The sequence below is a fragment of the Puma concolor genome, chromosome A3 (assembly GCF_028749965.1).
Source record: "Puma concolor isolate L17-30 chromosome A3, mPumCon1.1.hap2, whole genome shotgun sequence".
Classification (NCBI taxonomy): domain Eukaryota; kingdom Metazoa; phylum Chordata; class Mammalia; order Carnivora; family Felidae; genus Puma; species Puma concolor.
The window spans coordinates 60,320,175-60,347,028 of record NC_141669.1 but is presented as its reverse complement, the minus strand read 5'-3'; the positions used below and the strand labels follow the sequence as shown (position 1 = coordinate 60,347,028).

The following is a 26,854-nucleotide window of genomic DNA, read 5'->3' as shown; positions in this document are numbered from 1 at the left end:
GCAAGAATGATTAACCAGTGTGTACATCTTTTAGACGGCTCTTATGAAATCCTCATGAGCTTTGAAGACTTTTGTTACTACCTCTCATGGTGAAAATGCAGTTTTAACTTCAGGATTCACTCTTGTTGGAGCAATCTCACTTTATAATCCGTTTCGTCTTCTCTTCTGTACTTTCTCCCTTCTTACCAGATTCTAAACTAGTAAATTTAAAATAATGAGATTTTGTTTGTAAGCTATATATATTAAGGATATATTTTAAATCTCAATGGCTATCATAAATCTTAGAAGTAATCTACTTCGGCTGCCTCTTTTCATAGATTAGGAAACTGAGGCCCAGAGGAATTCACTGATTTGAATAAGAACTTTAGGTAAATGGAAGTGGAGGTGGAGCTAAGATACCTAATCAAGTGTCTTCTTTTGACCCCACAGCTTCTCCTCAGTTGTGTGCTACATATATCTGAGTTTTAAAATATTACCACAGCATTTTGAGACACCAGTATTTGAACTTTCCACTTCAAAATCAAATAAAAACAATTTAAAAAAAATACATGTAGGTCTGATTTCTGAGGTATTGAAAGGAGTAGCAGATAACACATAATTTTTGTTTAGGAGCGGTTAGCCAACCTGACTCAGAATATTTAATCATGCCTATAGAGCTAAAAAAAAAAAAAAGAAAAGAAAAAAAGAAAATGTGACAACCAGTATTTTCTTTAAATATACATCTCTCAGAGACTTTGGACTAAGTATTTTCTAATAGAAGAATACTTGTTTTTCTAGAAGTAATTTTTAAATTTTTATTGATCAAAAATTCGCATCCTCAGGTAACAAAAGCCTTTGAGGAAAAAATAATGTGTTGCTGTTGTTTAGATGGTTCTTTTATTTGCCTTTACAGCTTCAATTCTCGTCTTAGATTCATGACGTTCTGTGCTTCAGTGACCCTTTTAGAAAGTTATTAAATGTATTTTGTTAGCTTTTATATAAAATAATCTTATTTTAAACCCTCCTTTGTTGCCATTTCTGCCATCTTCAAATCGTGCTCTGTGGTTTAAATACTTCCTTGTTTTTGGTTTTGTAAATGATGAATTTGCTTGGATCAGTTTTTGCAGTCCTCTTCCTGAAAGTAAAAATAAAAATCTTATTTCCATTGACCAGTTTTGCCTGTTTCTCCAGCATTTGAGACTTGATATTTGTTAATAAAAAATTGAATAGGCAAAATCTTCCAGTCTCTCTGCCCCTACAGAGAAAAGAAAATGCCTCATTTACATTATTTTATAAAAATTCTAATGCAGTGTTAAGTTTGAGTATTATCCTGGTGTTACAAAAGTTACCGTTGCTGAGTCTTCTCTAGCGTAGTCTAGATTTAAATTTAAATTTAAAATTTAAATTTTATTTAAATTCATTTCAGTATTTATTATGATTTTATGAAATCTCTTTCACACTTTGTAATTGCTTCTTCATGGTGTATAGAATTTCAATTCAGAATTTTTTTTCCCAATATAAAGACAAAATAAGTTTTCTGGGCTAATGTCTAAAGTATATAAGTAAAAGGAGTTTAACGTTAAAATGTAAAAGTCGTAAATATGTCAGTCATGAAATTTTTATAATAATTGGATTAAATTGTTTGAAGTGTCACATGAAATTCACAGTTATTTTTCTTGAGAATTTCAGTAACCAGTTTTCTGCCTTCTAGAGTATTTTGTCAGGGTTGCACAACATAATTAAAACCAACTTTTAAACTACATTATGATTGGTGGCTCTCTGAAACTTTTCTTCATTTTGGGAAAACATTTATTTTTGTGAGCAGAATCCATGACCAAATTTTGGACAGTTTTATTACAAGTTCTAGTTTTGTTTTAAAATATTAAGACATAGAAAAGAAGAAAAAGGATTATACTAAGCACGTCATAAGTATCATTGAAGGACATGAGTGCTTTTTGTGAGTCAGAATTCTGTGAGTCAGAATTTTATTTTTAAGGGTACCTTGGTTTTCAAAATGAAATTTAAAATAATAAAATATAGGGGCACCTGGGTGGCTCAGTTGGTTGAGCGTCCAACTCTTAATTTCAGCTCAGGTCATGATCTCATGGTTCATCAGAGCCCCGTGTGGGGCTCTGTGCTGACAGCGCAGAGCCTGCTTGGGATTCTCTCTCTGCCCCTACTGCACTTGTGTTCACATGCAAGAAGAATTTAGAAGAATTTGGTGTAACATGACTATCAGTTTATCAGTATGATTTCAACGTAGTGCTTTCAACCTCCGAATTTTATGTTAGTCCTTTACATTATTAAACAGAGTATTGATTGGATCCAAGTCATATTGAAAAAAATCAAACATCTCATTAAAAGCTGTAAAAATTTAAGATTGTGCAGCATACAAAAACGTACTCTTAGAAGGCTTTGAAGAAACAAATTCAATGGGGGCGCCTGGGTGGCGCAGTCGGTTAAGCGTCCGACTTCAGCCAGGTCACGATCTCGCGGTCCGTGAGTTCGAGCCCCGCGTCAGGCTCTGGGCTGATGGCTCAGAGCCTGGAGCCTGTTTCTGATTCTGTGTCTCCCTCTCTCTCTGCCCCTCCCCCGTTCATGCTCTGTCTCTCTCTGTCCCAAAAAAATAAATAAAAATAAACGTTAAAAAAAAAAAAATTAAAAAAAAAAAAATTCAATGATGTGTGGGTATATTTTTGATATAGTCCAGAATGAATTTTCACTTCCCTAAGTGGTCTCTGCTTGTGTAACTACCAAAGACAATTTCACATTTTAACTCACTTAATGTTCTTAAAAACAGAAATTTATTTTATATCAGTTTAGGATGGCAAGCTAGTATAGTCAAGTAAAATAAACAGTAAATAGAATATTATACCTCTAAGAAGGTTAAAATTTCAAAAATTGCCGTACTGTAATACTAATAATATTAGAGACTCAAAGTGCATTCCAAAGATGCCATATTAGGGAGCAGCATTCCTGGAGGAGTAGACAAAGATCTTAGGTAACCCATCTTCTGAACTTAGCCCCTCTAAAACATATTATTGTTTTGACCTTTTCAGCCTCATAAGAGATTAATTCAAGATTATTTTTGAAAACACCAAAAATATAAGAAAATATCAGGTAATATTAATTTGATTTAAATCATCTTTTGCTATTGTTTTATAGAACCAGTCACTGAAACAGCATCACCTAAAAAAACAGAAGAACCTTTTTATAATAATAGCTATAATCCCTTTAAAGAGGTACAGACTCCTCAGTATTTGAACCCATTTGATGAGCCAGAAACTTTTGTAACTATAAAGGATTCTCCTCCCCAGTCTACAAAAAGAAAAAATGTAAGACCTGTGGACATGAGCAAGTACCTCTATGCTGATAGTTCTAAAACAGAAGAAGAAGAGTTGGATGAGTAAGTACATTTTATTCTGCTATCATCATACATCAGTCTCTATATTAACTAAAGAGATGCTTCTATAATAAACCTTTACATGGGTAAAAAGAGTTTTTTCCTCGCGTTAATATACAATTTACAGGTTAGTATCTATCACATGTCCACCTGAATTTTTATGATCTTGACCTTTATTCTCCCACCCTCTTCCATGTGAATGTGTGTGCACAGTAAACTAACAATGGAGAGAAATATGTTCTTGGAATCTCTGGTTAGAATTTTAATTGTCTTTCCACAGGAACCCCATTACAAATGTCACTTAGGTGTTTTTAATCAATTACTGTAGGCATTATACTTCAATTAGGTTCTGTTGTGGGAACCAAATAATCATTTATGATAATTATTTGGTGAGGACACTTGTTCAGATTCCAAACAACAAGATCATAATTATAAAGTATGAATTATCTTTGAGTTATTCTTATCCAAATATGAATGTTATTGATTATAAGCTCATTATAAATGGAATGTTTAGGGCTGCCATTTTACTCAAATCTAGGGTGAGAATGGGGGAAGGGTATGTGCACATTGTATTCTGGAGGTATATAGTTTACAACCTGTGTGGCTGCAGATTGTGGCCCTGAGTATGTTAAAAAGCAACAGTAAAACTTCTACTTCTAGCCATGATGGATTAACACAGACTGGATATAGCTTCTTGTCTTAAACAACTAAAAAACTGAATAAAATATATGAAACAATGGTTTTCAGACATTGGATACAAATAACACAGAACAGTGTGATTTCTAAGAGAACAGAAACAAAGAAGATGAGCCCTATACTTGTCTTTGTTTTATTTATGGGAGAGAATTTCCAGCTCTAGTTTAGGGAGAGAGAAACCAAAAGTCCTAGTAATCTCCATGAGTTGAGGAGACAGTTTGGACTTGGGTGTACTGAGGAGAATAGAATTGTGGACAGAGTTATCAGAGAAGAGAGAACTACTCATACAAAGAGTTCCAGAGATCTGTAGAAGATTCCCCCTGAGTCTTTAGCTGAGCACTGATGAGAGCATACATAGAGGAAACATGACAGAAGCATCCCTGGAGTTCACCCAGGACCAAGAATAGTTTGTTTCCAAGCAGTTCCTAACACGTGGGACATCAGGTCGAGTCCTCAGAAAGGTGTCTTACTAATGTAGTGAGATTAGCCTAGACAAAAGGCTGTTCTGGGCTTGCCTAACAAAGCTTAAAAGCAAGGCTCAAAACAATCAAAATGATTCCAAGTAACTTAATTGCATGCCACACAAATATACCAAAGATACCAAAGGGAATACCAAAAAATCCAGCACCCAAAATATAAAATTCACTATGTCTGACAACCAATGAAAAATCTATCAGGCATGTACAGAAGCAGGAAAATCTGACCCATAATGAGGAGGAAACTCAAGTCATTAGATATGGATGTAGCAATGGCACAGATGATGAAATTAATAGAATAGTAATTATATGTTTACTTGTAGTGAGGCTGTATGTGTCTTTGTTTTCCTTAGAAATATGTGAATTTTAGTGTATTAAGATTATTTAGATCTTGGGGAAAATAGTTATTTCTTTAAAAATACAGGTAAGTATGAAAATCTTTCAGAATAATGGGGATATAGATTGTGAGGGAAATAATAAAAAGGCTCCTTCAATGTATGAAAGTTGGGAGCAGTTGCTTCGTGTGAAGGAAGAAATGTCATTTTTCCCTGTGCATTGGTCAGCTCCTATTTTGAGCAGTATTTTACTTCTAGGTTCTGCCAACTGTACAAGGGACATTGGTAATTCAGAGCATTAAAAGAATAGAGCAACAGAGTCATCAAAAAAGTCCAGAAACCACATCAAATGAGCAGTGATTAAGGTCATACAAACTATTTGACTTAGAAGAAAGATTATTTAAGAGAATTATAATAACCAAATTCAAATATTTGAAAGACTTGTTTGAAAGAATGAGGTAGTTGACCTGTTTTCTATTGCTCTAGAACTGTATTTCTCAACTTTTTCCCATTTTACATCACATGGCCTATGACTCTCACATGTGCTACATGCTACCATGGGCCTGGTTAGATTTTGATAAAACCTAAAATGTTCCAGTTTGCCTTAAATACATAGAAATATATCATAGTAATCATCTGATTCCAAACCAAGGTTTAGCTCTCAATACTAATTAATAACTGTACAGGGGTTGGAAAAATTGGCTCAACTCTAGCTAAAGTTATTATATTTGCTTTCTTTGAAGTAGCTAATGTGTGATGAAAATAAAATTTCTCATGGGTGGTGTAGGTGCTGAGTAATAGCCACACACCTACAGTATTTGAATGTAAATATAAACTTTAAGTACAAGCATTCAGTCATTCCAAGAGGCATGAGTATTACACAACACACACACACACACACACACACACACACACACACACACACACACACACCCTGCTCTTTCCTATTAACAAGTTAAAGAGACATTTAATGCTTGTTTAAATGTTTAAAATGCCTTAATGAAAACTAAAATCAGAATCATTGGGTGTTTCCTTTTGACCATTTTTTTTTCCACATGAAAGTCACAGTCTTTACAAGTTTCCCATGAATAAAGAACATTCTAAATTGCTCAATCATCTGAGATTACCAGAGGGTGCCTATAAACACTTCAGCTTTTTTTTTTTTTAATAGGAATATATACACAGATTCTAAAGATTGCTCATCAGCTAATGTGAGAGTCCAGGAAGAACTCTGTTCTTTTTTCTTATCTTTTTTCTCTAAAAGTTTGTAAGTCTAACCACATTAGAAATCTTCCAAAATTTGTTCTTACTTCAGTAATAAACTTATGACCTTTCATCAAGTGAAAAGCCTGTATTACTCATCTTCCATTATCAAACTCTTCCTGCATCCTCTGACATAAACCTATCACAAATAGTGCTGAGTTCTTTGATGTGTAAAACAACCTTCAGAACCTCAGCATATCCATCAGCACCAAGAGCAAGTAAACACCCTTCAGTGCTAGTAGCACATGTCTTTTCCACTTAGCAATCACATGGGCTTCTCAGTTTTCTCTTGTTTGGAAGTCAGTTCAGCCATTCTAGTTATTGTAGCAAAATTGAAAACCAAAAATCAAACAATATTTTTTTCCAAAACATTTATGAAATGTTTTGGGGTCTAGCATAAAATCATTTCTGGTATGGTTGTATGTCTGGTTCTGAAGGAAAGTTGTCATTAAATTTTATTCAGAGATAAATGTGGATTGTTTTTCCAAAGAAACATAAATTTTCAAAGTGAAAGGAAGACTATATATTTCACTGTACTCTTGTTTCATATTTTATTCTTTATTAGTATGTTTATTAATCATGTTTCTAATCAATTTATAGTTTTTCTTTCTGTAATTATTTTTAACTAATTTATTGCTCGAGTATATAATACAAGCATAAAAATAATTTTTCTTTATCCAAAGTGATGTAGAAAGCACTGAAATAGGAATTATGCTAATTCCTTAAATAGTATTTCTTTACAAAAAATATTAAATATTTTTTAAAATGCATTGATCAATAATTCTATATAACTCTTGTTTTTATAGAGAAGGAAGCAGTGTTGACAATCATATATATAATAGATATTATTCCTAATCACTTTTTTAAATAGTACTTTTTAATTGAGATATACTTCACATAACATAAAATTCCTTATTTAAAGTGTACACGTCAGTGGTTCTTAACTAATTCACTGTGCTGTGCAGCCATAACCACAATCTAATTCTACAACATTTCATCATCCCCAAAAGAAATACTTTACCTATTAATAGTTAGTTTCAATTCCTCCCTTCCCCCACCTCCTGAAAACCATTAATCTACTTTTTGTCTATATGGATTTGACTGTTCTGGACACTTCATATAAATATAATCGTATCCTGTTCTTAAAGAGTAGGAAATTCAGTTTTACTTAGAAATGTCTGATCCATAGGAAGGATCATTCAGAACCCTTAGAAGTAGAAGCTTCTTGTCTTACTTTGATTTATACCTAATGGGTACTAAATTAGGTACCCATTAGGTGCCTAGCACACTGTTTTCTCACAGGCAAATAATAGATGTGCAGAGATACTTATTCCCTTAGTCCGTCTTGCAGTGAGGTGTGGTCCAGGGCAGCTGGAGACCCTGGTACTTCTGTTTTCCAGCAGCTTCCTATATTTTTACCCTAGAATGACATACAAATTTCATTTTTACTGCATGTGCCATGTAAAACAGAGTGAGAAATGTAGCTCTAATTGTTTCAAGAAAATTTCCGTTTGATTAGTTTCTAGTTAGTGATGAATCTTACCATCCAGCTTTGGAAATCAGATGATTATGAGCTTTTTTTCTACTTGCATTTACCTTCTTTTGACAAAGGATACTAATATTCAAGTGGGAGGGAGACCTAAGTGGTTTGAAACAGGCAGAGACAGGAAGAAAAAGGACAATATCTAGTTATATTTGTATACATACTAGATAAGTTTTATAAAAGTTTCATGAGTACTGTAAATTAAGTTATATAAAGTGTACTGAGGAGCTACCTGTTTTAAGGGATTCTGTCATTTTTTTCTTTTAAGCACAAATTCTTTTTTAATAAAAATATCCTCTAACACATGTTTTTCTTGAAAGTAGCCATATTTACATAACAAATTAATAATAATGATCATTGTAGTAGCTGCCATATTTCAAAGTACTATGCAAGCTTATTATAGAGAAACCTAACCAAGAAAAAATTTTTAAATATCATCCAAGTAATTCATATAACTGAATTAATTCAGTTTGATTGACATGGGTCTGTTCAGTCCTGAACACTTAACATTAATTGGCAGGTAGTAAGTTTGGGTAGAAAAAGTTGTTTCCCTTTTTTAAGTTTTGGGGTTAAAAAAATTATGTTTTCAACTTATTTCTTTATATTTATCTCCCTTCAAACTACTTTTAGAGTTTGAAAACAGCTGTATGAAGCTCTCAGAATTATCAGGAGAAATAAGATTGTTGTAAGTGTGAAACACTTAAAATAGTACCTAGCACAGCATAAACACTTTATTAATCTTAGTTAATAATGTTATTGATAAGCCCTCCATTCTAGGCTGGATATGATACCTTTTATACCTCTTTTCAGAGAGAATGTTCAGCTTTTTCTGAACACCTAGTTATTTTAACATTGTTCCTTGCTTTGATTTCCCCCAAGTTCTTCTGCAGGTTGTAAGCATGGGATGTAAATATATCAAGCATATCTTGGTCACTAGGCAAGAATATTTTGTTTTGAAAAGCAAATTTTCAATTATATATATCTATTTCCTGTTCTTTTTCTCTTGAATGCACAGACATAAGAAGAGGAGAGAACACAAGAAATAGGTTTCTATGTAAATGCCAACCCCACTCAGTTAAAAGTAACTACCCTGACCAGAGTTGAGAGACATTCTGTGGCTGTACCCTAGCTCAATAGAAAGGAATCTCATGACACTAATTGTTGCCATGAGTACAGAGTAAGAATGACATCACAAGTATATGTTTCCCATCTCTGATCCATATATACTTTGTACCCAGTCTCATGTGATTTGACTATCTATATATAAATTCTTAAGCAGAGGTGTACATAATTGGTAATTGGTTCTGAGTGAGTCTTATACTGTTGTAGTTAAAAGAGCATGCATAATTGAAACAGAGGACTGTTACCAGTACAGGCCTTATATATGACTAGGTTGAATGATTTTGGTATAATCACTAAATTTGGGTCAGCTGAACCTTAGCCTTATAGACTCAGAAATTTTATTCTTTACACACAGGGTTCCAGAGAACCAGCTGGTGTGGGGGGCGGGGGGGGGGGGTGGGAGTGGAGAATGCAACAAACTAATAAATAAGAACCAGGATAACAGTTTATTATTGTGTAATAGGAAGAATAATCATCATCTATGCCAGATACTTGTGTTTATGGGTAACTAATGAGAAAAAAAACTCATCTACTTGTAGAGGGAGTTAACCAGGAAGATTTTTTGCTTGGGCCTGGATTAGGTAGAGGAAAAAAGTCTTCCCCAAGAAGTTATAAGCACACAGGCCCACCCTCATATGGATTTGACATTCTATTGGCAGGATGGTCTGGGATCCTCCAAGCCAAGAAAAGAACACACAAAATGACCCCTGAAGCACTTGGCAAATGCAAACATAAAACGCTCTGAAGAGAGGCATTTCCAGCTCAGAATGTGCACGGTTTCCTCAGATTAAGCCCTGAACTTGAAATCTAGAATTACAAAACATACAAGGAAAGAATTTACTAAGAGAAAGCATCAGGAGACAAAAGAAACACTAGGATTATACACGCAAAAACTTCAAATAATAGATTTATCAGGTAGAGACTTTAAAGTAAATGTTTAAATGATTAATGACTCAAATCTCTATACCTGAGGTATTTTATACATGGTTGTATGAAGAAAAATGCTTATCAAAATTTAAAATTTATGGATAATTCATGGAAAATTCTCCATAAACTAGATATCTGGTTTAATGTCTAACATTAAATTAGACACAAATGAAGAGAGAAAAAGCTAATTAGATCATAGATGGGAGGAAATTATTCAGATTATAGCACAGAAGGAACAAAAATTTGTAAAAATGTGAAGGAGAAAGATTAATTCAACATACATCTAATAACATTTTCTAAAGAAGAGAATAGAGAGGCTATCAAAGAGATAATGGCTAATAATTTTTTAGAACTAATGAAACATAGGGGCACCTGGGTAGCTCAGTCATTTGAGCATCCAACTCTTTGTTTCCACTCAATTCATGATCTCACAGTTCATGAGATCAAGCCCTGCGTGGGGCTCCCTGCTGATAGCATGGAGCCTACTTGGGATTCTCTCTCCCCCTCTCACTGCCCCTCTCCCACTCATGCATTCACTGTCTCTCTTTCTCTCTCAAAATAGATAAACTTAAAAAAAAAAAACGACTAATGAAACATAAATCTTCACACTCAGGAAATATAAGGAACCTGAAACAGGATAAATGAAAAGAAATCCACACCTTGACATATCATAGTAAAATTGCTTGAAACCTGAGGAGAAGACTTAAAAAAGAGCAATAATAGGCTGACAGTGGGCTAATATCATCAAAGTGCTGATATGAATTAACTGACTAGAATTTTCTACCCAGCGAAATTATCATTTAAGTGTGACATAAAAACATTTTCAGTGCCTGGGAGAATTTACTATTAAAAGAACCTCGCTGAATGGACTTATAAAAGATGTTCCCTAATGAGAAGGAATGAAATGCAAGGAAAAAAAATGATATGGGGAGCATAAAAAAGCAAATCAATATTTCCACATCTTATTTCCTTTTTGTTTGTGAAGAGTATATAGGATTTACTATTATTATAAACATTTTTCTAAGGATTTATATACAATTGAGCTAAGTGTGACCTTGTATGAAAAAAATTTTTAAATACTTTTTAAAAAGGAAAAATTTTATTAATGATTAAAAAAATAACAGCTAAATAGTGATTATTTCCAAATTGTAGGTTCTCACTAGTTTGAGTGTCTCCTTGTCATTTTCAGTATTTTTTAGTTTTATAAATTAACATTTTATTAATTTAGTTAGGAATAAAATATTTTTAGATTAACATTTAACAATAATTCTTCTTTCATTTAGATCTAATCCTTTTTATGAACCTAAACCAGCTCTTCCTCCAAATAATTTGGTAAATCCAATTCAAGAACTGGAAACCGAAAGGAGAGTGAAAAGAAAAGCCCCAGCCCCACCAGCCCTCTCACCAAAGATAGGAGGAGTAAATGAAAACACAGTTATTTCTGCAGGAAGAGATCTCTCCACTTCTCCTAAGGTAGGAGTTTATTCTTAGTAAAACATATATTATGTTTAATCTTTTTCCTCCCAGAGTTTAATTCAAATTAAGAATAGTCATTGTTTGCTATTTTTGATGATATTTTAAAAGTACAAACCAAGTAAATCTGTTATACTGTAACACTGTGTATATGTTTGGGAGCCTCTAAGTTTACAGAACAGTATAATTGGATAGTTTGGATTAAGATTTTTTTAAATGCTGTTTTGAAATCAGAGGAAGAAAGACATTCTAATTATAGGAATGGTGCTTTAAAGAAAGAATACTCTAAAGCAGCTAAGTGTGAGGAATAGTTTGTATTGATACAGAAGAGGGAGTAGAAATCATCCTTTGAAAAATATACTGGAAAGATTAAGGCCCAGTGCACAGAAATGCCTTTTTTTTTTTTAAGTTTATTTGTTTTGAGAGAGAGAGACAGAGAGAGGGAGGGAGGGAGGGAGAGAGGGAGAGAGAAAGTGTGCACGAAAGTAGGGGAGGGACAGAGAGAGAAGGAGAGAGCATCCCAAGCCAAATCCTCGCATTGACAGTGTAGAACCTGATGTGGGTCTCCAACTCACAAAGCATAAGATCATGACCTGAGCTTGAAATCAAGAGTCAGATGCTTAACCGACTGAGCCACCCAGGCTCCTGAGACATGCTTTATTGAAGAATTTCAGTATTGCCATTTTGATTTATGTCAAGTTAAAATTTTGGCCTTATTGTCACTATCTTTAGAAGTTTTAATGCATAATTATTACATGGAAAGATAACACGTTTTTGGAACAAGTCTAGAGCTTTTAAATGATTTGAATTCAAATAGTGTGATATCTTGTATGTCTAAGGTAGAAATGTTGGATTTAGCAAGTTTTTTTAGGTAAGTAATTTTTGCCCATCAACTCATGGGTAATTTGTTATTGTTATCATATACATAATTTAATTCTCACAGGTAGGTTAGGGAAAAATAAGATGAACTTCAACTTAGTGGGGTAAAGTAAAGGTCACAGGTCCCCCAGCCAGTAGAAACAGGATTGGAACTGTCACTTTCATTAGTTGTGTGATATCTGGGCCATACTACACCTCAGGTGCCTACTGCTGTTTTTCTCAAGCACACTAAAGTTCAGTAGTTTCTCTTGGATATTTCAGTTCATTTTTTGTTTTTGTGTTAAATGGTAGAGTCCTGAAATAGTTTGCCTGTATTTTCATTGTTTTAGTGAGACAGTAAGTTCACTGAGGTTTTCACTCTGGTGTCTTAAAAGTCTATCTCCAGGTGTTTGTTTTTATATCAGGTATTTTTTAGCCCTGTAGCTTTAGAGGGAGAAACTCAGACTAGATTTCCATCTTCTAATTGGCTATGGAAGGTGGGAGTGGGGGCGCAACACTATCAACAAAAGCAGCAAATGGTAGAAATTAAAGCAAAGGAGATGGCCAATTCCTGTGCCCATGATACAAAAAAAAAAAAAAAAAAAGACAGTAATTGGGGCACTAGTAAGAATCAAGAAGCTTTATAGGTCCTTTAACCATTCTAACTGTCAAGAATACCTAAACCTATCCCTTGTCTCCCCAAATCTCTACTCCACTGCCTACTCCCTGCCCCATTCTCTTCTATAGTTCATCAGGAGTTTGAAGCTAATTAAAATATTCTAATCTCTTTGTAGGGGAATGAAAAGGAACTTAACAGTGCCTCTTGGATGCATTTATCCATAAAACAACTTGAAAAATATGTATCATTATCTCCTTTGTATATATAAGAAACTGGACCTTAGTTAAGTAACTTGCCCAAAATGATAAAACTAGTAGTGACAGTGACTGGATTAAAATTCAGGTCCTTGGACTCTAAACCCATACTTTGCCCACAGTGCCATTCTACCTCTAGAGAGCTACCTCTGGTTCCCCAGTTCCAAGTTGGAACTCTAAATACATTGCTCCATAGAAACATTGCTACACCTGGTGATTAAGTTCTGTTGTAGTGATGTATAACATAGCTATTTTTTATATTATTATGAGGATAGTATTCCATTGAAGATCTGTCATGGAATAAAGGATATTTATAGGAAAGGCATCATGCTTCTTTTAGAAAGTGCCTCATTAAGCTCAGACACAGACAATAGAAATGCAGTCAGTCATATTATCCACAGTAGCACATTCTGCTGATCTGGGAGTTAGTTCATGTTTCTCACTTATGTGAAATACAACTGTGAAAAATTAATTTTAAAAAAGATTGCTGATATTAAATAAAAAAAAAGAAAAGAAAGTATATAACGATGTATAATATGATACCTATTGTATGCATAAAGTTTTCTTTAAAAAGCCTTATTCACACATACATTCAGAACACACATAGACATACACACTCATGTACACTGTGGAAGGAATTGTAAGTAATTTAATAGTGGGTACCTTTGAGGAGAAGGATATGCAAGACTGACGAAGGCATTTCTTTTTCTTTACCTGTCTGTATTATTTGAATTTTGAACCTTACATATGTTTTACTTCCATTTTTGTTTGTTATACTAATCAAAGCTACTGAGTAATGAGATCGTGGATATTTTTGTTGCCTTCTGTACAAGGTACAAGATGTACAAGGTATAAACTAAGAAAGTTTATCCTTCAGAATAGAGAAAATCACTCTTAGTTTTGACAAGTGGTATTAAACTATTTGATGGTGGCCTGGGGTTTCATCAGTTACCTCAGTGTTCTACACTGAAGACCAGGTATAGAGGCCTAGCAGCAGAAGGCTGGCTCCCCTATCCTGTTTCCACATCAGAAATCCATATTCTTTCATTTTATATGTTGGAATTCGTGTAAGATTTCATTAAAAAAAGAAAATGGACCATTGCCAAACCCCCCAAAATTGGAAACTACAAACTATCCAATTATGTATGAGATAAGGAAGATTAGAATCAATGGCATACTGACTGATAAAAAATGATAAATGGCAGCTGAGAAAACATAGTAGTATGGGGCTTTTTCATCATAGGAGTAGATATATGTGTGTATGTATCTACTAGTAGATATATATGTATAGATATATATCTTCTGGTAGTTCCTGAAGACTGTGCTATATTAAAGCTGAGTAAAATAATGGACCGTTTTGGCAACTTTCAGTCAACATGATCAAGTCTTACTGTGTATTATATACAATATTCTGTAGAGGGAAGTAAGAAATTATGTTTTACATCAAAACATTTCCATTAAAATTATTGAAGAGTTTTAATGCTTTTAAGTTATGCTCCATGCCAATTACTTTCCATACTTATAAATTGAAAGGAGATAATAGTTAAATTAAGCTTTTGGGAAAAGCCAAGTTCAAATTTTAGCCAAATAATAAAAGGATATTACACCACAATTTTGTGTAACAAAATGCCAGACTGTACTTAGTGGTAACTGACTGCAGACACTGAAGAGCATTCAGTGTCATAAAATGACAAGGGCTCAGCCAGATGATTAATTTCCCCACCTGGCACCTGAAACTACTTATTTTTCAGAAAATTTATGAAAAAACTAAGATCAGAATTTAAACAAACAAAGTGATAATAAGCATGTACTTATATTACAAATAAAATTCAAACTACCCTGAAGGCAGCTAAGGACCCTTCAGTGTCATAAATCTGTATAAACTCCACACTTCAGACCATTGATTTCTGTATTTATAAAATAATAAAATGTAACACTTTTAAAGACAACTTAGGAAAGAAGGCCAATGTGTAGAGAAGTTACATATATGACCGTTCAGTAAAATAAAATGATAAGTTAGGCTCAATGGTGCCTGACCATCATTTACTGTGAATGTAAGTTGATAAATATATAACTCTGAACTCCTAGATATAATTCATGCAACATAGTAAAAAGTGCAATTAAATTATGACAGTGAGTTTAGGAACATAAACAACATGGTTGCTAGACACATCTGCTAAAGTACATTATTAAACAGTATATACCCAGTTCCATAGAAATCAGAATATATGAATAGCCAACTATCAATGAATGACAATAAGGAATTAAAATAAACTTACATTTTTAAATTTTTTTTTTCAACGTTTATTTATTTTTGGGACAGAGAGAGACAGAGCATGAACGGGGAGGGGCAGAGAGAGAGGGAGACACAGAATCGGAAACAGGCTCCAGGCTCTGAGCCATCAGCCCAGAGCCCGACGCGGGGCTCGAACTCACGGACCGCGAGATTGTGACCTGGCTGAAGTCGAACGCTTAACCGACTGCGCCACCCAGGCGCCCCAAAATAAACTTACATTTTTATAATAGCATAGAGAAAAGCTCCACTGCACACTTGATGATGAAATGAGCTTGGTCAAGTGGAGAAGCGCTCCCTCAAAGATCCTGACTGATGAAGCTCCAGTGATTGACAGTGATACTACTATCCACTTATTCCATCTCTAAAAGTGAAAATCCTATCCATATCTCAAGCCCAGTTAAATAACTCAGGCCTCCACTTATATTGTTACCTTTTTTTAAAAAAGTTCTGGCAAAGTCCTAAGGTTTACACTTGGATGTTTTTGAACTTGAGTACAGATTGCAGTAACTATGGGAAGCCCAGGGTTAAACTAAAGTCAAAATTACACACAGCAGTTCCCTTGATTGGGACAAGCAGCAAATTCAGACCACAACGCCAACACCCTTTTCAGCTTTTGCACATAAAGATCTCCTAGAAAGTTCTTTATCCCCATTTCTATTCTGCAAAACTGCAGAACGTTGTCTACAAGCCATTCATTCTGAAAAACAGTAAGTCCACAATCAGACTATTAATTTCCTCATATGTACATTGAAAATGTCTCAAACTTTCCAAGAAAAATAATAAAAAGCACAAGGATCAGAATGTAATTGAATGCAATGATAAATACACACTTATTTTGTAAAATAAAATGCCAAACTACATTCAGTGACAATGGGGTGCAGGCAGTGGTTAAGTTATGTATAAAATTTTTACTTGCTGGAATACCTTACCAGAATAAGTTGTTCCTCAATAATACTGACTAAACGGGGCACTCCTGTATGCATCACCTGTTATATTGGTTAGTACTGTTGGTTATAAGTAATAGAAACAAGCCATTTGGTTGAATTTTTTTAACTTAAGCAAAAGGACAACTTGTAATAAAGACCCAAGGAGATTTTGCAGAACCCTAGGCAGAGGATACAACTGGGCCTCAGCAATCAGCCTTAATTTTATCTGCTTCTCTCACTGGGATATCTTCAGTCTCCCGTTACCTTTTTACTGATAATTTATCTTGTTATCTCCCTGCAAAATAGTTTATGTTCTAGAATTTCCTGTCTCCCCCGTGCAAAGCTACCTACTTCTTTCACTCTGGCTGATTTTTGCTAAAGGTTAAGAACAAATTACACTGAAGGGCACTGGGGTGACTCAGTTAAGCATCCAGTTCTTGGTTTGAGGCTCAGGTCACGATCTCACTGTTCAGCAAGTTTGAGCCCCATTTTGGGCTCTGGGCTGATAGCATAGAGCCTGCTTGGGATTCTTTCTCTCTCCCTCTCTCTCTGCCCCTCCCCACTAGAGCTGTCTCTGTCTCTCTCAAAATAAATAAATAAACTTAAATAAAAAAAACAGGGGCGCCTGGGTGGCGCAGTCGGTTAAGCGTCCGACTTCAGCCAGGTCACGATCTCGCGGTCCGTGAGTTCGAGCCCCGCGTCGGGCTCTGGGCTGATGGCTCAGAGCCTGTTTCTGATTCTGTGTCTCCCTCTCTCTCTGCCCCTCCCCCGTTCATGCTCTGTCTCTCTCTGTCCCAAAAATAAATAAACGTTGAAAAAAATTAAAAAAAAAAAAAAAAAAAAAACAAATTACACTGTATCAACTACTTTTTCTTAATATGTATGTGGAACCTCCCAGAATTATTATTTTTTAAGATCTTATTAATCAGACGAGTCTCTGGTTAATGGAATTTCAGTTGGAATTAGGATTATCTGTGGGCAGGAGAAAGCCTCAAATGCATTTTATTTTTTTCTTTTAAGATTTTATTTTTTTTAATTTTTATTTATTTATTTTGAAAGAGAGAGAAAGAGCATGCACATGTGCATGCGTTGGGGAGGGGCAGAGAGAGAGAGGGAGAGAGAGAATCCCAAGCAGGCTCTGCTCTGTCAACCCAGAGCCAGACATGGGACTTATATTCATGAAACTGAGATATGACCTGAGCCAAAATCAAGATTCAGACACTTAACCGACTGAGCCACCTAGGCACCCCTTTAAGATGGTATCTTTAAGCAATCTCTACACCCAGTGGTGGGCTTGAACTCAGCCCTGAGGTTGAGTTACATGCTCTATTGACTGAGCCAGCCAGGTGCCCCTCAAATGCCAGTTTAAATAAAAGAAAAATTTATTTCTGTCTTTGAAAATTTTAAAGGTCCATTGCTGATACAGTAGCCTCACAAAGGCATCAGGGACCCAGTCTCCTATTTTGCTGACCCACCGTGCTTGGGATGGACTTCCAAGATGGCTACTTGAACCACAGCCAGTCTGCCCCATTCCAATCAAAAAGGAAAGGGCAAAAAACAGACCTATCTACCTCAAGCAAGGAACACTAGAAAATAAATCTTTATTCTGGGTAGTTGTATTACTCAGTTAAAAGTCAAGGGTTATATTACTAAAAAAGTAGAGTACAATCAATATTAGGGAACAACAGGCTGTGCCATTGATGTCTATTAAAAGGTGAGTTTTAAGGGTGCCTGGGTGGCTCAGTCAGTTGAGTGTCAGACTTTGATTTTGGCTTGGGTCATGATCCCAGGGTCGTGGGATCAAGCCCCTGTGTCATGGAGCCTGCTTGAGATTTTATCTCTCTTTCTGCCCTCCCCTCCTCTAAATGAATGAATGAATGAATGAATGAATGAATGAATGAATGAGTTTTATAGTATAGATGCAAATGAGCCCAAATCTTGGTATCTCTTCTATGAGAATGCCTACCCCAATAATTGCTTGAAATAGTCATTTCTTTAAAAATTTTTTTTAAAGTTTATTTATTCATTTTGAGAGAGAGTTCAAACAGGAGAGAGATGGAGAGAGAGAATCCCAAGCAGGCTCTGCACTGCCAGCACAAAGCTCCGTGCAGGGCTTGATCCCACACACTGTGACCGTGACCTGAGATGAAACCAAGAGTCAGATGCTTAACTTGACTGAGCTACCCAGGCCCCCCTTTAATTTTTATTAGAGAGGGAGAAAGAGAGAGAGAGAGCAAGCATGAGCCAGGGAGAGGGAGACAGAGACAGAGAGAAAGAATCTTAAGCAGTTTCCATGTTAAGCATGGTATATGATGTGGGGCTTGATCCCACGACCTTGGGAATCATGACCCAAACCAAAATTAAAAATCACATAATCGACAGGCTGAGCCACCCAGGCACCCCAAAACAGTCATTTTTTTAAGTTTATTTATTTATTTTGAGAGAGAGAGAAAGAGAGTTCGCTAGCACGTCAGTCCAGAGCCTGACGTGGGGCTTGAACTCATGAAACTGTCAGATTAGGACGTGAGCCAAAATCAAGAGTCAGATCCTTAACCGACTGAGCCACCGGCTGCCCTTGGTCATTTTATTTTATTTTATTTTATTTATTTATTTTTTTTAATTTTTTTTTTCAACGTTTATTTTTGGGACAGAGAGAGACAGAGCATGAACGGGGGAGGGGCAGAGAGAGAGGGAGACACAGAATCGGAAACAGGCTCCAGGCTCTGAGCCATCAGCCCAGAGCCCGACGCGGGGCTCGAACTCACGGACCGCGAGATCGTGACCTGGCTGAAGTCGGACGCTTAACCGACTGCGCCACCCAGGCGCCCCTGCCCTTGGTCATTTTAAAATGACCTTTGAAAACAATCATAGGTCTCAAAAGAAAATCGTGAAAATATTTTGCAACTGAGCATAAAGAAGGCTAGGAACAGTACTACAATAGAATACAAAGACAAATAAAAATCCACAAATAAACGAGAAACCCAAGCTAGCAAAACTTAAATAGTATTTACTTTAAAATCAGCTCACTGCATTTATGTAATGATGTCTGAAAAGATATGGTAATTTTCAGAGCTTAAAATTACTGGTGAGGATATTGAGAAACATTCCCCCTTTTTTGGCACCTGCAGTATCAACTCTTAAATATATGGGGTGCCTGAGTGGCTCTGTGGGTTAAGTGTCGACTCGATTTTGGCTCTGGTTATGATCTCACTGTACATGAGATCGAGCCCTGTGTTGGGCTCTGCGCTGACAGCACAGAGGCTGCTTAGGATTCTTTCTCTTTTGCACGCATGCTCTCTCACTGTCTCTCAAAATAAATAAATAAACATTTAAAAAATATATTTAAAATATATTTGGACATACATACTGCAGGGCCTGGACTAGAATGAGGCAAGAGAGGCTTGTAGGGCACAAAATTCTTGCAGGCACTTCTCTCCTATTGGTGTAAGTGCAGACTTTACATGTACATCACCCTAAGAGTGATGCATTCTTGAATCTTGTGTTCCTAGGCACTGCCTTGCCTCACTCTAGTCCCAGACCTGTTGTACCAATGAGGCAAATTTGGCAGACAAATGTGCAGTAGCTGTAACCCACTTAAAGGCCTTTGCAAACTGGAAAAATGAGCAACCGTAGAATCAAGAACATCTCTAAGAATTTGCCTCTTGATTTTTCTGACTGTATTTAATGGGAAAGATAAAAATGCTGAATTTTGGTTAAAAACAAACAAACCATGATTAGAACGCTTGACTTTTGAAACCAATTTTGTACAGTAATTAAGTGTGATTTTGAGAAGTTGTTCTTTTATATTCATATATTCTGGAGTAACCAAATTAAAGTGTCTGCCACAGTTTTCCAACTAAGAATTGAATTGCCATTTTTTTCTTATGGAGATAAAACTGTCCCCATATAGGAAAAGAATCTGAATAAGGTAAATAAATTATGTGTGTCCTTTGATGATAAAGACAAGTTTGGCTGATTTGCTAAATGCTTTGTAAAGGCTAAGCAATTAGCAACAAATGGTAAACTGAGTGTCATTGATGTGTATTGGCGGGGTCACTTTAGGATACATTATTGATGATAAATGTGAAGGAAGCACCAATTAGCTTTTCCTTTACTGCATCAAGAAGAGAAAAATATCTATAGAATTTGAACAGATTCATACAAACTATGATAGAACCCTTCTCAACTGCCAGTACTGGATAAAATTTAGTCTATAATAGTAAGAAACAGACAAAATAAAAAATGAAAAGACCCACAACAAAGTGCACAGCAAAGCTAGGGTGAAGCAAGAAAGGCAACTCTAGGGTGTAATTTGAGAAAACACTAACTCTTGAAGTTATGTAAGTGCTAACGTGGCACTTGTTTAAACCCAATAGTTAATGTGTCCTTAAATTTTGGCAATGGGTGCATCATTATTAATGAGATATACTCATTCCCAGTGTTACACATGAGCCTCAAAATAAGTGCCTCCTTAAATTTTGTGCAAAAAAAAAAAAAAAAATTCTTAATTAAGACCAATCTTAATCATTGGAGCAAATGACCTTCCATAAGACAAACTTATCACAAAAACAAATTTAAAAAAAACTAATATTTTTAGTGTGAATAAACTGGACATTCCATTAATAAATGGAGTAAGTAGACACCAAAAATAATGATCTGAGGCAAAATGTTAATCATAGATTATGATATCTAGATAAAGAATATATGGGTTTTATTGTACTATATTTGCAACCTTTCTGAAAAATTTCCCCCCACATGGTGAAAGTAATAATTTGAGAACAGTAGAGAGCTCTTGGATATGAAAAGACAGAATTTTTAAATTTTTAAATTATATATAGCTGATTGTATGTTATAGAACATCCAATTAATGAATAAGAAGACAACCTTGAAAAATTCTCTGTAGAATTCAAGGTGAAAAGTAAATTAATTAAAATTATGGAGAGAAAGTAAAAATAAAGACTAGAGTTAGAAAATTCAGTATATTTAAAAATATAAATAAATAAATAAATAAATAAATGAATGAATGAATGAATGAAAAAAAGAGGTTAGAGTGTGAGAGAGCCAAAGCATAAAAGACTCTTAAAAACTGAGAACAAACTGAGGACTGATGGGGGGTGGGAGGGAGGGGGGGTGGGTGATGGGTATTGAGGAGGGCACCTTTTGGGATGAGCACTGGGTGTTGTATGGAAACCAATTGACAATAAATTTCATATATTTAAAATAAAATAAAATAAAAAAATTTGCATCCAAAAAAAAAAAAGAAAGAAAATTCAGTACACTTAGAAGAGATGTAGATATGAGAACAGATGAGGAAAATAATTTATCAAAGGGAATTTATGTGAGCTAGAGGAAGACTTGAGTCAGTAGATTAAAAAAATTCACAAGTACCAAACAAGATGAATGGAATGAGACCCAAACTAGACATATCCTGATAATTCTTTTGAATTTACCTACAAAGGAAAGATTTTACCATCAGACACATTTGTAACATTAATTATGAACACAATGGAGCATGTTTATATAATTAAAAAAGAATAAATATCTGCAGAAGGATTGAAACACATCAAATATGTAAAAATTCATGAATTTCTAATGATAATACCCAAATGGATGATGGAGATTATGAGGACACCAACTCAGTACTGTATACATTGGAAAAAAGAAAAAGAGTCAAGAATTTATCCTGACTTTCATTTATGAACTGTATTTCAAGATAATAGTTGATGAGGGAAAGTTCTTCCGCTATAGAAGAATTCTGGATATGAAATGCTGAAGGAATGATACCATGTGAAAAGTCAGCATTTCATAATTCCCTAGGAAATAATGGATCTAACAACAATTAGCATGGCTGCTAAAACCCTTGAGGAAAGGTTTAATATCGGGCTCAACTATAGTGATCAATCTTAATATCCTTAAGAGTGTGACAGTCATTTTGTACCTCCTGATATATTGCAATAGTAAGTATATAGAACAACCTGTAAAATATTCTTGCCATAGAATTAAACTGAGATCTGATCAAGCCACTGGTTATAATAACCATCAAGAGATATGGAGTATGTGTGTGTGTGTGTGTGTGTGTGTGTGTGTGTGTGTGTGTGTGTAGGAATATGTGAAATGACACCATGAAGATGCAATCAACCAAAAACAGAGAATGTGGGAAATCTTTCAGGACAGATGACTCAATTCATTTAACAAATGAATAGTTTGGACAAAGTGGAGAAGAGGAGAAATTACAGATCTTAAATTTTCTTATCTTTTAGAGATATGTACTGGATTATTTAGTGTTGAAATGATAGGATCTAGGATTTTCTTTAAAATACTCTAGAAGAAAAATGTGTGTCAGGGGAGAGGGTTGTATTTGGAGAGAATAAGAAAAACTTGGAAAAAATGTTGATAACTTTTTAAAAAAATGTTAACATTTATTTATTTTTGAGAAACAGAGAGAGACAGAGCACAAGCCAGGGAGGGGCCGAGATAGAAGGAAACACAGAATCCGAAGCAGGCTCCAGGCTCTGAGCTGTCAGCACAGAGCCTGACGTGGGGCTCAAACTCTCACACCGTGAGATCATGACCTGAGCCGAAGTTGGACACTTAACCAACTGAGCCACTCAGGCGCCCCTTATGTTGATAACTTTTCAAGCTGAGGAGTGGTTACATGAGGACTCATTATAATATTTGTTCTACATTTGAAATTTTCCATTATAAAAAATAAAACCAAGAAAAGACCTAGAGGATTGATTAAGATGTATAATTCCAATTAGGCTCTGAGAAGGACAAGAAAGAGTAGAAAGAGACTATATTTGAAGAGATATAATGGCTGAGAACTTTTTAAAACTGATGAAAGGTACAATCTGCTGATTCAAGAAGCCTAGCAAATCCTAATTAGAATAGAAGAAATCCAAACCCAGAGACCTTGTAGTGAAACTTCAGAAGATGATTGATTGATTGATTGATAGGGAGATATAGGTAGGTAGATAGATAAATAGAAGAGATTTTTAAATAAGCCCAAGGGTGGGAAGAAGCCAAAATACTTTCAAAGGAACACTGCTTATTTCTCAGCAGCAACAATAGAAGCCAGAGATAGTCCAATGATATCTTTCACATGATGAAAGAAAATAGCTGCCAGCCTGGAATAGTAGTCCAGTGAAACTATTTCAAGACTGGGAACAAAAATAAAGATGTTTCCAGACAACTATTTGTTACCAACAGACCCTCGCTAAAGGAAATTCTAAAACATGTAATTTAGGAAGAAGGAAAATATTCATCAAAAGGTCAAGAATTCAAGAAACAAAAAAAGATCAGACAATGGCATACATGTGCATAAATTTAAGCACAAATTGACAATATAAAACAATATCTCATGATGGGTTGAAATAAAAGAATTAATATATATGAGAACGATAATATAGAAGCTGGGAGTGAGAATGAATACTGAAGTATTCTAAGTTACTTATATTATTGAGAAGAAGGATAAAGATATATTGATTGTTCTTTAGACATTGATTAGTTAAGTAAGCATGTTGTAATTTTTAGGGTAACTACTAAAAGTATAGAAACATAATGTTTAACTTCTAAACTACAAGTGTGAATAGAGGAAAAAGTCTTAGAAATAGTAATTCAGTGAAAGGAGAGAAAAATAAACACAAAGTGGTTAGAACAAATAACAGTTAAAATAAGACAGATTGAAACTCATCACTGGTTGTTAACTCTCAATGGGCTAAATGCTGCAGTTAAAAACAAAGATTATCAGTCTGGATTGAAAAAAAGTCCAAGTAGGTGTACCTGGGTGGCTCAGTCAGTTAAGCGTCCAATTTCGGCTCAGGTCATGATCTCGCAGTTCATGAGTTCGATCCCCACATCCGGCCCTGTGCTGACAGCTCAGAGCCTGAAGCCTGCTTCGGATTCTGTGTCTCTCTCTCTGCCCCTCTCCTGCTCACGCTCTGTCTCTCTCTCTCTCTCTAAAAAATAAAAGTAAAAAAAAATTTTTTTTAAGTAAAGTTGAAAAAATTTTTTAATGTTTATTTTTGAGAGAGAGAGAGCAGGGGAGGGGCAGAGAGAGAGAGAGGGAGACACAGAATCCAAAACAGGCTCCAGTCTCCGAGCTGTTAGCACAAGAGCTGGACACGAGGCTTGAACTCGGGAATGGAGAGATCATGACCTGAGCTGAAGTCAGACACTTAACTGACTGAGCCACCCTGGTGTCCCTAAAAAATAAAGTTAAAAAAAAAAATTCAAGTGCACACATCTAAAAATAGATATATGAAAGATTGAAATTAAAAGACTGAAAAAAGATTTACCATGAGAACATTAACCCAAAGAAAACCAATGCTGCCATATTAATATGGAATATAACGGGTTTTAAGGCTGAATGTGTTACTAGATATAAAAGCTGATCATTTCATCATGAAAGAAGATTCGGTTTATCAGGGAGATACAAATTTTGAATTTGCATTTACTAATAACATGTTCTCAAAATATACAAAGGTAACTTTGAAAGAAATAGAGACACAGATAATCCATATCATAGTAAGCAATTATAGCACCTCTCTTTCTGTAATTGAGGGAATAGGCAGACTTAAAAATCAGTAAGATTTAAAGACTCTATTTTGATCTCATAAAATACTGCACTATACAACTAAAGAATTCATTTCTTTACAGTGACTATGTCTTAGGCTCTAAAGTAAGTTTTCAACGAACTTCCGAGGGTTGAAATTATGTTTTCTGCCCATAGTGCAGTTACTCTAGAAATCAATAACAAAACAATAACTAGAACAAATCCATATATTTGAAAATTACTATATACATTTTCAAGTAACCTGTAGGTCAAAGAAGAAATTATAAGCAGAAAGTAAACTATAATCCAATGAAATATTTTGGTTTTACTACATGACATGTTGTTGAGGGATATTTACAGTCAATTTGAACTCCTATAATCATTTCTGTGAAGGTTTTATGTTGACTTAAACTTCTTGCTTGGCACTGTTTTTTAATATAAGTCCCAACTTGAAGGGCTTGAAGAACAAGCTTGACATGTTTGAACTTGGAGAAGAGTCTCAAAAAACAATCAGAGTACAGTTGAGTTAATGCAGCAACTAGATATTATAAAATGGCTTAATATTCCTTTTACTGTTTGTTTCGATAGCATTTAAACAAGAGGTTAGGACATATTTATAATGGTAATATGTATTCTTTAGCTGGCTTATGTACAAAAGTCCAAACTACTGTGGGACATGTAAACTTTTAAATACTTGGATTATGAGTTGTAATCTAAGGGTTAATATATGCACTAGATATTGGCTACATTAGTGCCATTTTCAAAGGGTGTATGAGCATTTTCTTTGCAAACCTGCATGTAGTTAGATCATTTCATTAGGTCTTAAGTTTATAACCCGGAAATTTTTTTGGCCTTTAAAAAAACAAAACAAAAAAAAAGTAAATTTCTAAGAGTGTAAGAGGACTTTTAAAACTAGATTATCCTTTCTAATAATGATTTTATTGAGATGCAAAGCCAATAATTGAAAATACATTGTAAATAAATTGATTATGCTTTGGGAATGTAAACTTATAAAGTTCTTGATACTTTGATAAGTAAGTTTGTAGTGTTACTTTCTATTAAAGTATATTTATGTTCTAGTACTAAATTCCACAGATCATTCTCATACCCAGAATGCCTTGTGAAGCTCAAGAGATAATTATTTATCTGTACTATATCGTAATTTCTAATTCTAAGATGTAATAATTTACTGTAATAATTTGATAAAAATACTAAAGCTGTTTCTGCACCACCACCACCAGATGCAATTGGGGTGGAAACTCTTCAGTGTTTATCTATTTAACTCTTAGCTGTATCTTGGCTGCCTTTGGAAGACTTAGGTTTTTAACATAGCTGGGCTTTTTTCTTTTTTTCTTTTCTTTCTTTCTTTCTTTCTTTCTTTCTTTCTTTCTTTCTTTCTCTCTTTCTCTTTCTTGATTTTTTCTTTCTTTCTTTCTCTCTCTTTCTATCTTTTTTCTCTCTTCTTTCCCTCCCTCTCTCTCCTTTCATTCCTTCCTTCCTTCCTTCCCTCTTTCCTTCTTTCCTTCCTTTCTCCACAGACCGTCCACACTTCTTGTAGTAAAACTTCATAAGTAAGCAAACCAGAAAAGGCTCATCAAATTGAGTGATTAGTATAAGTAACAGAGTTCATTTTTAATTTAAATAGAAAAAGTTTATTCTTTCATCTAGTCAAAATAACTTGAATTATTAAGTAGAGGTCTTCATTTGACCTGATTTTCATGAGTTAAATACGGTAGTAATGTGCCCTTAATGTAGAGAAGTTTGTTCCATTACATATTGTTCCTCTTATATATATATTTCTTTAGAACTTGTTAATATTTTTATTTTACTTAATAAAACTGTACCTTGTACAATAGATGTTATTCTTATTTTAGCTCATACTATTCTTACAAATTTAGAATTGACTAAAAATATTTTTAATACAGATATTTTGCTTATTTGCTTTTTTCCCCAGAAAAGTATGTCTCCTATAGAGCACATCTAATTTTTTTAGAAAGGAAAAATTACTTCAGAATATTTACTTAATACAAGTTAACATACAGTGTCCAAAATATAACCAATTCTGTATTAACAATATTTGAATGATGAGGCTTTAGGGTATATATAACCAAAGGTATTACTAGTTTATTT

The 26,854-nt window shown here is 34.7% G+C and overlaps 1 protein-coding gene across 11 annotated transcripts in view; it reads left to right on the top strand.

Moving 5' to 3' along the window:
- Positions 1-26,854, top strand: part of EHBP1 (EH domain binding protein 1) — a 375,689-nt gene that overhangs the window by 192,987 nt on the left and 155,848 nt on the right. For all 11 annotated transcript variants that reach the window (XM_086701008.1, XM_086701007.1, XM_086701009.1 and 8 more), the window contains 2 exons: positions 3,145-3,385; positions 11,028-11,217. In XM_086701008.1, coding sequence (XP_086557134.1) covers positions 3,145-3,385; positions 11,028-11,217 — 431 coding nt within the window. The remainder of the gene's footprint in view (positions 1-3,144; positions 3,386-11,027; positions 11,218-26,854) is intronic.